This window comes from Carcharhinus amblyrhynchos, chromosome 2, assembly GCF_965287045.1.
Source record: "Carcharhinus amblyrhynchos chromosome 2, sCarAmb.v2.hapA, whole genome shotgun sequence".
Classification (NCBI taxonomy): domain Eukaryota; kingdom Metazoa; phylum Chordata; class Chondrichthyes; order Carcharhiniformes; family Carcharhinidae; genus Carcharhinus; species Carcharhinus amblyrhynchos.
This window is the reverse complement of record NC_137325.1, coordinates 89,718,779-89,731,164: the sequence shown is the minus strand read 5'-3', so window position 1 is coordinate 89,731,164 and position 12,386 is coordinate 89,718,779. Positions and strand designations below refer to the sequence as shown.

Below are 12,386 nucleotides of genomic sequence, written 5' to 3'. Positions count from 1 at the left end.
GGCAGACACGTGGAGAGAAGCTGGAGGGTGAAGATAATCAGTGCACAGGTTTAGACATAAAGAAAAAGGAGAAGAGACAAAGAGGAGCACAGAAGATTCTGGTGCAGGAAAAGTAAAACACTCAAAAACGCAAGTTTTTTTGTTTGTCAGAAAAGCAGACAGGATCTCTTGGAGGTACTCTGTGAGCTGCTAAAAATGCCTAAAACCTGTAGAGTTTTTCATTCAGACGTCCAACAAACTGGGTGGGGTTCTGGACTCCAGAAGTGACCAAACCAAGGGGTTACTGACTAGTCAGTTGAAAAGGAATTTTGGAAAACTACACCATCAGATTGTGCCAAAAGGGAATGTGGGTTCACAGATCTGCACCTTGCTGATGATGATTGTATCTGTGAAACTTGGGAGATGAAAGCTGTTATCGCATAGGACTCCTGACCTACTCGGGGCAGTGTTGTGAAATTGCGTTAACTACAAAGTTCCATGTATCTAGAAAGTGATACAAATGCTCGAGTTGTGCAAGGTGTATTTTTGCTGTACTGACTATTTAAAGTAAAATTTACCTTTTTATTTGAAACACCATTTGCCTGTTACTTGTGCAATGTGCATTATTTCTGGTGTGTGAGAAAGGAAAAGCTACAAAGAATTGAATCTTGTTGGTAATTTCTTCATTTGGGGGTCGTTTGAGTAACTTTGGTTTACGGTTTCCCCCCACAAGAACTGTAACAAAAAGTCACAAATCCAAATTCTGTCCATCTTCACTGAAAACATTTTTCTCTTGGTGAAGTTGGCTCTGAGTTTAATGTAATAATAATACTCAATCTTAGAATGGGTGATAAAAGAGTGAAAGGGGAGAAGACTAAATCCAGCAAAAGCCAACCTCTTGCTAAACAACTGTATCATTGATTCTCTCACCTGACAAAAAGTGAAGAAACAAAGCATGAAAATTCAAGAGGAATTGTGAAGACATCAATCAAAATACCTGATTGTCCACCTTGTGTCTAATGGCTTTTAGGGAAGGGAATCTGCCATCCTTACCCGATGTGGCCTATTGTGTCTCCCATCCAGAATGTAAACTCCATCTACACTTCCCTGCTGCCTCAAAAAAGCAGCCAGCATAATCAGGGATCCCACATATCCCGGACATTCTCTCTTCCACCTTCTTCCGTCAAAGAAGATAACAAAAGTCTAAGGTCACATATCAACTGACTTAGAAACAGCCTCTTCCCTACTACCATCAGACCTACCTTATATTAAGTTGATCTTTCCCTACACCTTAACTATTACTGTAACATTATATTTTGCAACCTCTCCTTTCCATCTCTGTAATCAGTATGCTTTGTCTGTATAGCGTGCAAGAAACAATACTTTTCATTACATGCTAATGCATGTGACAATAATAAATCAAATCAAACGTGATTCCAAATCCACAGCAGTGTGGTCGACTCTCAAACGCCATTGGCAGTGGAGGGCAATAAATACTGGGCCCAGCCAGTAAAGTCCACATCCCATAAAATGAATAGATATTTTAAATAAAATGTAAAACTTGCACAAAATATCCCAATATTGCACACACCACTAAAAAAAGTGCTTTCAGTTGAATATTCAATTTCATTTGTTACTTCACAGATGAAATGTTGAGGTCTGAAATACATTTGTTTTGCAATCATAATTATTTTGTTGACACAGAAGTAAAAGCAAATAGCCTATGCTTATAAGTATCTATCTTTACACAGGATGACATACTGAACATTAAGTGCACTGGAATGCTAATTAAAATTCACAATAAAAATGCCTTAGTTTGTATTGTATGCCTTCTTCAAGCAATAGAAACATAGAAACTAGAAGCAGGAGTAGTCCATTCAGCCCTTCGAGCCTGCTCCGTCATTCATTTTGATCATGGCTGATCATCCAATTCAATATCCTGATCCTCCCATATCCCTTGATCACTTAGAGCTATATCCAATTTTTTTGTGAAATCTGACAAAGTTTGGGCCTCAACTACATTCTGTGGTAGTGAATTCCACTCATTCACCACCCTCTGGGTGAAGAAATTTCTCCTCACCTCAGTCCTAAAAGATTTACCCCATATCCCCAAACTATGACACCCTAGTTCTGGACTCCGCCACTATTGGGAACATTCTTTCTGAATCGACCCTATCCAACCCTGTTAGAATTTTATAAGTTTCTATGAGATCCTCTCTCACACTTCCAAACTTCAGTGAATATAATCATAATGACTGAGTCTCTTCTCATTTGACAGACTTGCCATCCCAGGAATCAGCCTGGTAAACATTTACCGTGTTCCTTCTACAGCAAGGACAACCTTCCTCAGGTAAGGACACCAAAACTATACACAATACTCCAGATGTGGCTTCACCAATACCCTATAAAATTGCAGCAAAACATCCCTATCCCAATACTCAAATAGAGTCAATTTCTATTATGAGGTTTTTCTTCCCTCCTCCCTTTTCCTAAGAGATTTATTATCATAACATGTATTTGTATACAGTGAAAAGTATTGTTTCTTGCGTGCTATACAGACAAAGCATACTGTTCATTGAGAAGGAAACGAGAGAATGTAGAATATAGTGTTACAGTCATAGCTAGAATGTAGAGAAAGATCAACTTAATGCGAGATAAGTCCATTCAAAAGTCTGATGGCAGCAGGAAAGAGTCAGTTGGTATGTGACCTCAGACTTCTGTATCTTTTTCCCAATGGAGGAAGGTGAAAGAGAGTACGTCAGGGGTAGTGTAGAGTTCTTAATTATACTGGCTCTTTGCTGAGGTAGCGGGAACTATAAACAGAGTCAATGGATGGGAGGCTGGTTTGCATGATGGAAACTACAACCTTTTGTAATCTCTGGAGGTCTTGGGCAGAGCAGGGGCCATACCAAGCTGTGATACAACCAGAAAGAATGCTTTCAATGGTGCATCTGTAAAAGTTGGTGAGAGTTGTAGCTGATATACCAAATTTCCTTAGTCTTCTGAGAAAGTAGAGGCATTGATGGGCTTTCTTGACTACAGTGTCAGCATGGGGGGACCAGGACGGATTGATGATGATCTGGCCACCTAAAAACTTGAAGCTTTCGACCATTTCTACTTAGTCCTCATTGATGTTCTCCACTATGCTTCACCAGATTCTCTCTCTCATCCCTGTACTCTGTCTCACCATTGTTTGAGATCTGACCCACAATGGGATGTCATCAGCAAACTTAAAAATCGAGCTGGAGGGGAATTTGGCCAAATAGTCATAAGGGTATAAGGAGTACAGTAGAGGGCTGAGAACACAGCCCTGTAGGGTACCGGTGTTAAGGATGATTGTGGAAGAAGTGTTGTTGCCTATCCTTACTAATGGTGGCCTGCAGGTTAGGAAGTGAGACGAGGCCCAGGCCACAGAGTTTGGAAATGAATTTCTTAGGAATAATGGTGTTGAAGGCTGAGCTGTAATCAATAAATGGAGGCTGACAGGAGTCCTGTCCTTCAGTGATATTCGCACATGGGTGTCACCCAATGGGCACTAACCAATTATCAGAGGCCTGATTTTTGACGGAAATTTCAACAACTTATTATGTTTCATCTGGAATAAAACAGTTTCTGAGGTTACGTTACATCTGGAGTCATCACATAGGGCACAGTGGATCAAAATGCAGGCCAGGCTTGGTGGGTAGATGCTATGTTCTCTTCCAAAACAAGATTCATGAACTGTTTGTTATTGGTGCAACAAACCAGTAGCTTTGTTTTCATAGCCACAATGACTCAGTGAATTCAACTTTCTAATGTCAGATGTAAAGATATTAACTATCAAGCTAGAGTTCAAATCAATAATCATGAAGAAGTTGTGTCCAAACATACAAAACTAATGGGCCCAAGATCTACAACTGATCTCACCATCCATAAATTAATAAGGTGAAAAGATCAAATGAGTATTTCCACTCTTGATTCCACTCTTCAGATCTATGTCGGAAAGTACACACAGTAACACCAGATACCCCACGGTCCAGTTTTCTGCTGACTTCCATCTTTGTAAATAATAGTCATTTTGGCAACATTTCGGGGGGCAAGTAGCATTCATACAATAGGTGTTGTCTATATAGATTTTCAGAAGATACTTGATAAGGTGGCACATGAAAGATTAACAAAATTTATAAAGCACAGAATTGGAGGAAACCTAATATCACAGAATCATAGAATCCCTGCAGTACAGAAGAAAACCATTCACCCATTGAGCCTGCACCACCTCTCTGAAAGAGCATCTTACTCAAGTCCACCCGCGCTTTATCCTTGTAACCCCTCACATGTAACTTGCTAATCCCCTAACCTGCACATTTTGGTTCACTAAGGGCAATTTAGCATGGCCATCCACCTCAAACTAATTAGCAACCTACATTACGATGGGTGGCATGGTGGCACCATGGTTAGCATTGTTGCCCCTCAGCGCCAGGAACCCGAGTTCGATTCCCAGCTTGAGTCACCATCTGTGCAGAGCCTGCATGTTCTCCCCACGTCTGCATGAGTTTCTTCTGGTGCTCCGATTTCCTCCCACAGTCCCAAAGACGTGCTGGTTAGGTGCACTGACCAATTCTCTCTTCGTGTACCCAAACAGGCGTCGGATTGTGGCAACGAGGAGATTTTCACAGTAACTTCATTGTAGTCTTAATATAAGCCTACTTGTAACACTAATAAATAAACTTTAAAACCTGCACATCTTTGGACTATGGGAGGAAACTGCAACACCCAGAGGAAACCCACACAGATATGGGGAAAATGTGCAAATTCCACACAGACAGTCATCCAAGTTCAGAATCAAACCCGGACCCCTGACATTGTGAGACAGCAGTGCTAACCATCATGCCACCCCATTGCAACTAGTTGCTAATTAGTTTGAAGATGGCAGCTGGAATAAAGGGAACGTTCCCTGATTAAATCGATGTGACAAACGGTGTTCTTCAGGAATCTCATGTTTCCACTGTATACCTTGAATTAAGAAATAGACAATCTGCAGCTAACACAGGTTCAGAGGCACAATAGTCTGTATTGATGGGAGAAATTACAAAGGGACACGGATTTAGTGAGTGTGCAACAGTACAGCCAATGGATTTTGGAGTTGGAAATTGTACAGTCATCTACTTTGGATACTGAGTCTAAATCAGGTGGGGCCAATCAGGTCTGACATTAGGAAACGTGGAGCAGCAAATCAACATAGGCATCCGTTCAGATGTATACCTACAACTATACATGGTTTCAGTGAGACCACATCTGGAATAGTGTGTGTAATTTTGGTCTCCGTGGTTAAGAAAGGATATACCAGCATTGGAGGTGGCACAGTGAAGGTTCACTAAATTGGTTCCTGGGATGAGGGGATTGTCCTATGATGAGAGTCTAAGTAACTTGAGCTTTTGTCCTATGATGTTTAGATGGGCGAGAGATGATCACATCGAGACCCACAAGATTCTGAAGAGGATTGATAGGGTATGTGCTGAAAGACTGTTTCTACTGGTCAATAGTATAAAAAAATGAGGGCACAGTCTCAGGATAAGGGGTTGTGAATTAAGATGAGAAGAAATTATTCCAAGCACACAAGTTGTGAATCTGTGGCATTCCCTACCTGAGGGTTGTGGACGCTCTGGATCAACAGAGTTTTGGTGTCTCCGGGAATTAAGGGAGCAGAAAATTGAGGGCAAGAAAATTGAGTTAAAGCCAAAATCATAATCATGATTGTGTGGAGGTGCTGGTGTTGGACTGGGGTGAGCACAGTAAGGAGTCTCACAACATCAGGTTAAAGTCCAACAGGTTTACTTGAAATCACAAGCTTTTGGAGTGCTGCTCCTTCATCATGATTCCAAATAAACCTTTTGGAATTTAACTCCTTACCATAATCGTGTTGATGGGTAGGGAAGACACGATGGGCCGTACAGTCTCTTCAGTTCAACAGACTTTTGAGAGGTAATTTTAACATGACTCAGAGAAAGAAAAATCAGGTGACTGAAGATGAGATATGGATATAGATCAGACACGATGGAAGAAATGGCTCAATGAGCTGGAGAGGTTGAATGATCTACTGCCCTATGATTCAGCAGCTTCGAAGTAAGGAGTAATTGTTAAAGGAAAGAATGAAAAAGTTTCCACGCTCGTACAAAATTATTTGGCAAAACAGGCCACTGACGTAAGTTAAAGAAACAAATATAGAATTGCCATTATGACGCAAGTATAAAAACAACAGAAAGCCAGCATTCTGAGAGAGGAGGTTCAGTTGGCTATGAGAACCAGCCTGCACTTCATGGGCCAATCTGAGTAATTTGCAATGCAATATCAGCAGGAGTGAGGCCCACATTAGAGCAGCTGGCAATTTTATAGCACAATATCTTTTCAACGTGTTGCATAACAGTACAATGGGCGGAATTATACTTTGTTTCTACTTTGTTATTTGCAATACCCAAAGCACCGATTGCAAAATGGTCCCACAATAAATATTGGTGCAGGATTAAATTATTCTTTGAAGCACTGGAAATAAGTCCATATCAGATTCCAGTGAGTATTGCACAAAAAGCAGAAATGCATAGCTTGTTTGCCATTGATACTAAACCCTAAGATAAATTATAAAATCTGTACATTGAAATACGTTTATGGGTTTATACATTACATTCTCTATTAATGTACAATGGAATTTTGGGAGGAATGAGTCATTAGGCTTAACAAGCCTGCCCCAAAGCTTATATATTTTTTAAGCGCCGCTCGTTGAGTAGGAGCCCATTATAAACAACAATCTATAAATGGTTAAGTAAAGCAGACATTTGGTTCTTTAAAAAAAAAATGCGGTCACTGCCCTTAAAAAGAAACAAATGTACATGTTTTGTTTTAGAAAGATTGCAGAGTAAATAAATGGAACATCCCTAGGCTGTCATTCATCAGCAGTGCCCCTCAGCAATGCTAGACCACACAGGACACCAGAAAGGAATGCTGCATCTCAGGTGATGCAAGAAGCAGACAACTTCCACAAATGATCAAAATGGGTTTTCAAAAAGCACTGGTTCTCAGGTATGGCTATATTTCAGCTGCAATTGAGAGGTATACATCCTGTCGCCGAGTTCAAATTTACAAACTTTACAGCCATCAAATTAATAAGTAAAACCGAAACAGCATTTTAATTTAAATTTACCCTGTAGCAATGTCATGTTCCATTGTTTACTACTTTCTTCTCTGGAGAACTGAATCAGAGTTCTTTGATTCATAAATGCCCATCAACCAATCATAAATAAATTGGTCACCTTTCTGGCTGTTTTTTCCCAAAAGCTTCACAAAACTTTACTGTTCTCACTCTAAATCCCAAGTTTGGAGTTGTGAAACACAAAAATACCGAGAACATGCAAAGGATCGACACAGATAAGCAAATGAAAAGTGGGCCAAATCAGAAATGAAGAAATTAGTGCTTACGGCCAAAAGCTTTCTCAAAGAGGTGGGTTTTAAGGAAGACTTTTACAAAAAAAATGGAGCGGCCTCGGGAAGTGAATCTCAGAGAGAAATGTTTCATGGAGGGGTGAATACACAAGCTGCATTAGCAGTCAAATTCGACAGAAGCAAATAACTTTTATAATTGTTTATAGAAATACAGCATTGCAACAAAACTAAGTCTTACTAGAAAGTAAACCATTACCACTGGCAGCAATCAGAGCTGTTGCAGAATGAAACAGCAGCCTGTGTGTTCCTATTCCCGCTCCCACCCTCCCCAAGATAAGTAAATATACTGTCCATGCAGGTTCCTTGTATAAACTACTCAGTCTGTGCTTATTTGGTATACAATATAACTGAATCACCAATAACAGGAAAATTATAGTTTTTTTTTACAATTTATACAATCACTAACGATTGTAAAAGCAGAATACGATGAAGTACTGATTTGAGGATCACAAACAAATATGCACACGTGTACAGTTAGATAAACCTCTCCCAGTGATATTTCATAATATTTCAAAATATGCACTAAAAGAGCATATTTTAAAAATGAAAAGTAAGTTCACTCTGTACTAAGGAGCTTACTTTTAAAACAACTATTTCTCCTGAATGTTACTCTTCAAAGTTAATTTATGCATTGAATTATAAAACATATTTTCACTTGTCGTATGTCTGTGCACAGGAGACACAAGCTTGTATCAGTTTTTTACTGTTACTAATTAAACTGGATATGGGCTTTTCCTGCGAGACAGTTGGTGGGAAAACAAAGTTAGGAATACACACAGCTGAATGCTTTGTAGTCTAGTGCAAGATGAAACATGTAGTTTCAGCTTGTAGCATTCCAACAGCAGCACTATAAAGGACATGTGGAGCCCAGCTTCAAGGTTTTTACAAAATGAAGAACAAACCAATTAGACTGACGGAGTGTAGCCAATGATTTATCTTAAAAAAATTCAAAAGTTATTTTCAAATTACCTGTTCTTTGCTCATCGAGCGCATACAGTAATATTGCATTTCAGGACAATGCAGCACTTAATTGTAAGAATTGACCTAGAAAAAAAATAAGTACACATGGGAATGTGAGATCAGTCCCAAACCCTATTCTCTATAAACAATACTTCATTATCTTTCTCTTCCCCAAGGTTTTAGAGGAACGCATTCCAAAATGGATTAGATTTTGTGCCCATCGCATATAATGGAACACACATGTTCAACAGACCTGTAGTAACCTGTTTCCTCGGTTTATTTTCCTTTTCACTATTCTATTCTTCCAAAAAATAGCTGGTTACAAATATGCAGCGTTGGAAACAGGTTGCTCACACCTGTATGCCACATTATCAGATTGAATCAGTCACTTAAGCAACACAGGGCTTTAAACCCAGCAATTCAAAGCACATTTCTGTTATCACTAGAACACTGAACTGAGGGCAAACAGATAAAAATCAGACTCAAGGAAGCACAGTCAGCCAGCCTCTACGCCAGAGGACAGCTTATTTCTCATTAACAAAAGCTCACTAAACCTGGCCTTCGGGCTATGAAAAATACCTGTTCTTGACGGACGCAAGCATGCAGTGATTGATAATGCTTTGTTCAGGGAAAAAAGCACAAGTAAATGGTTTATAACTCACTTATAACATGATTTACCTTGTTACACAGAAGACATAACTTAGTAAATAAGGTCAGCTCAAAAACACAGCATGTGCAAGAACTTTACAAAGTAAAGGAGGATCAAGTCAGAATGTGATGATTTAACTCAGGTTTTTTTTTAGCAAGGTGCTGGTGTCTAAACACAAAATCAGAGACCATTCAAAGGAAAGCATGAGATAGGAATCTGCTGATCAGGAAACCTATCTTAAACATACTTGTGCCCTCTGATTTTTGGAAGGTCAAATGCAATCATGACACTACTCACCTTTGGTGCCGGGTTCTAACAATGCCCTGCTCGTTTCTTTGGCAGGTAAAAAGACAGAAAACAACCAAGACCATTAAACCATTCAGCACTCTGTTAAAAGCTCCCCAAACGGCAGCTTGCTTCAGACTCTGAAATTGCTGAGCATCTTCAGCAGTGAGAATGTGCAGCCTTCGGGCAGCTTTGTAGCACAAATAACCAAATCACCAACACTACCTCAAGTAGCTCCTGCTTCCGACTCTCACAAGGAACTTCTCTCTATCACCCACAGCCCCCTCTGTCGGCTGTGTCAGTTACCAAATCTCCTCCCTCAATTTTTCAGAAACCAGACTCCCTCTCAGGATAGATGGGAAAATAAGGAGCACATAAATCACCGAGTTGTCGGGGGAAAATAGTAGATTTGCTTGTTCTCAACATGCAAAACCTTATCTTTTCCACACACAAAGCAAAATCCTATGGCCAACGATATGCTTTTATTTTGTTAGTGAACAGTCTTTAAGAAGCACAGGAGCTTAACCAATTGAGTGCTTTGTAGTCAAGGCTGCCTGTGGAATGTGGTATTTATGTATTGTGTGGGCAGGACCAAGCACAAGTTTGATAAGCCTTGTTTACTGAACTTTCACATTCTTAGCACTATAGTGGTGAGTAAAGGGTAAGCTGTCTCAAAAGTGATATTTCATTGGGATGGTAACTTCTGCACAAGAAGCTAATTTAGAACATAATACCAGCTAAACCGAATTTAAGCACTGAAGTGGACCATCCAATCCAACTGATATATGCAGGTGCTTGTGCACTCTACCAGCCTGCTCCCATTATACAGTCTTTCAGCATAAAATGATGCCCTTCATCCATCATGCCTGTGTCAGCCATCAATCACCGACCTATTTTAATCCCATTTTCCAGCACTTGGTCTGCAGCTTTGTATGCATTTCAAGTGCTCATCTAAATGCTTGTCATAAGAACATAAGAAATAGGAGCAGGAGTAGGCCATCTAGCCCTTTGAGCCTGCCCCACCATTCAATAAGATCAAGGCTGGTCTGAAGTGGATCAGTTCCACTTTCCCGCTTTCTCCCCATAACCCGTATTTCCCTTGTCTATCAGAAACCTATCTACCTGTGACTTAAATATATTCAGCGAAGTAGCCTCCACCACTTCAACGGGCAGAGAATTCCAGAGATTCGCCACCCTTTGAGTGAAGAAGTTCCTCCTGAACTCCGATCTAAACTGCCCCCCTCCCCTTATCTTGAGGCTGTGCCCTCTAGTCCTGCTATCCTTTCTAAGCGGGAAGAATCTCTCTACCTCTACCCTATCTATTCCCTTCATTATCTTATATGTCTCTATAAGATCCCCCCTCAGCCTTCTAAACTCCAACGAGTACAGACCCAGTCTATTCAGTCTCTCTTCATAGGCTAACCCCCTCAGCTCTGGTATCAGCCTAGTGAACCTTCTCTGCACTCCCTCAAAGGCCAATGTATCCTTCCACAAGTGTGGCGACCAAAACTGCACACGGTACTCCAGCTGCGGCCTCATCAGTACCCTGTACAGTTGCAGCAAAACCTCCCTGCTTTTATATTCTATCCCCCTCGCTATAAAGGCCAACATCCCATTCGCCTTCTTGATCACCTGCTGCACCTGCAGACTGGGTTTTTGTGATTCGTGCACAAGGACTCCCAGGTCCCTCAGCACCATAGCATGCTGCAGCTTTTCGCCTTTTAAATAATAATCCCTCCTACTATTATTTCTACCAAAGTGGATAACCTCACACTTGCCAACATTATACTCCATCTGTCAGGTCCTCGCCCATTTGCTCAGCCTATCCAGATCTCTCTGTAGACTTTCCACACCTTCCTCGCAATTTGCTTTTCCACTCATCTTGGTGTCATCAGCAAATTTCATTACCCTACAATCAGCCCCCTCCTTCAGATCATCTTTGTAAATGGTAAACAGTTGAGGCCCCAGCACCAATCCCTGCGGCACTCCACTAGTCACCAACTGCCAACCAGAATAGCACCCATTGATTCCAACTCTCTGCTTCCTATTATACAGCCAATCCTCTATCCATGCTAACACCTCACCCCCAACTCCGTGCACCCTAACCTTTTGCAGCAACCTTTTCTGAGGCACCTTATCAAACGCCTTTTGGAAATCTAAAAACACATCCACCGGTTCCACTCTGTCTACCGCACTAGTCACATCTTCATAGAACTCCAATAAATTCGTCAAACACGACTTCCCCTTAACAAATCCATGCTGTGTCTGCTCGATCAAACCATTCTTTTCTAGGTGCCTCGCTATTTCTTCTTTGATGATGGATTCTAGCATTTTTCCAACTACAGACGTTAAACTAAGCAGCCTATAATTCCCTGCCTTTTGTCCGCTACCTTTTTTAAACATTAGCTGTTTTCCAATCTTCCGGCACTTCCCCGGAGTCCAGCAAATTTTGATAAATAATTAAAATTCTCAAAAATTGTCAAATGCTCACAGAATTCCTACAGTGCAAAAGGAGACTATTTGGCCTATCGAGTCTGCACCACAACAACAATCCCACCCATGCCGTATCCCCATAACTCCACACATCTACCTCACTGATCCCTCTATATTGTGCATTCTGGGACACTGTGGGGCAATTGAGCATGGCCAATCCACCTAACCTGCACATCTGTGGACTGTTGGAGGAAACCAGAGCAGCCGGTGGAGACCCAGGCAAATACAGTGAGAACATGCAAACTTCGCACAGACGGTCACCCAAGCTGGGAATCAAACCTGGGTCCCTGGCGCTGAGACAGCAGTGCTAAGCAATGTGCCACTCTGCCTCCCAAGTGTCAATCTCTACCAACCTTTCAGGCAGAGTTTCAGATTCCCACACCCTCTTGATGAAAAGGTTTTCCCTCAAACCTTCCCTAAATTTCCTGCCCATTACCTTAAAGCTCTGACTCCTGATCAATGACTCCTCTACTAAAGGGGAATGTTCCTTCCAAATGCCCCATCTACATCCTTCATAAGTTTGTATACCTCAATCAGGTCCCCCCCA

General features: G+C 41.1%; 1 protein-coding gene across 5 annotated transcripts in view; it reads right to left on the bottom strand.

Annotated features, from left to right (window-relative positions):
* The window catches only part of tns3 (tensin 3), a 408,973-nt gene that overhangs the window by 286,657 nt on the left and 109,930 nt on the right, over positions 1-12,386 (bottom strand). Inside the window, exons 1-2 of one of the 5 annotated variants that reach the window (XM_080209172.1) lie at positions 9,359-9,560; positions 8,422-8,496 (exon numbers count right to left, since the gene is read on the bottom strand). The exons of 3 other annotated variants lie outside the window; for them this stretch is intronic. In XM_080209172.1, coding sequence (XP_080065298.1) covers positions 8,422-8,460 — 39 coding nt within the window. In that variant the 5' untranslated portion in view covers positions 8,461-8,496; positions 9,359-9,560. Of the gene's footprint in view, positions 1-8,421; positions 8,497-8,665; positions 8,685-9,358; positions 9,561-12,386 lie in introns of those variants that run through there. One more of the 5 variants, XM_080209180.1, reaches the window with a different exon arrangement.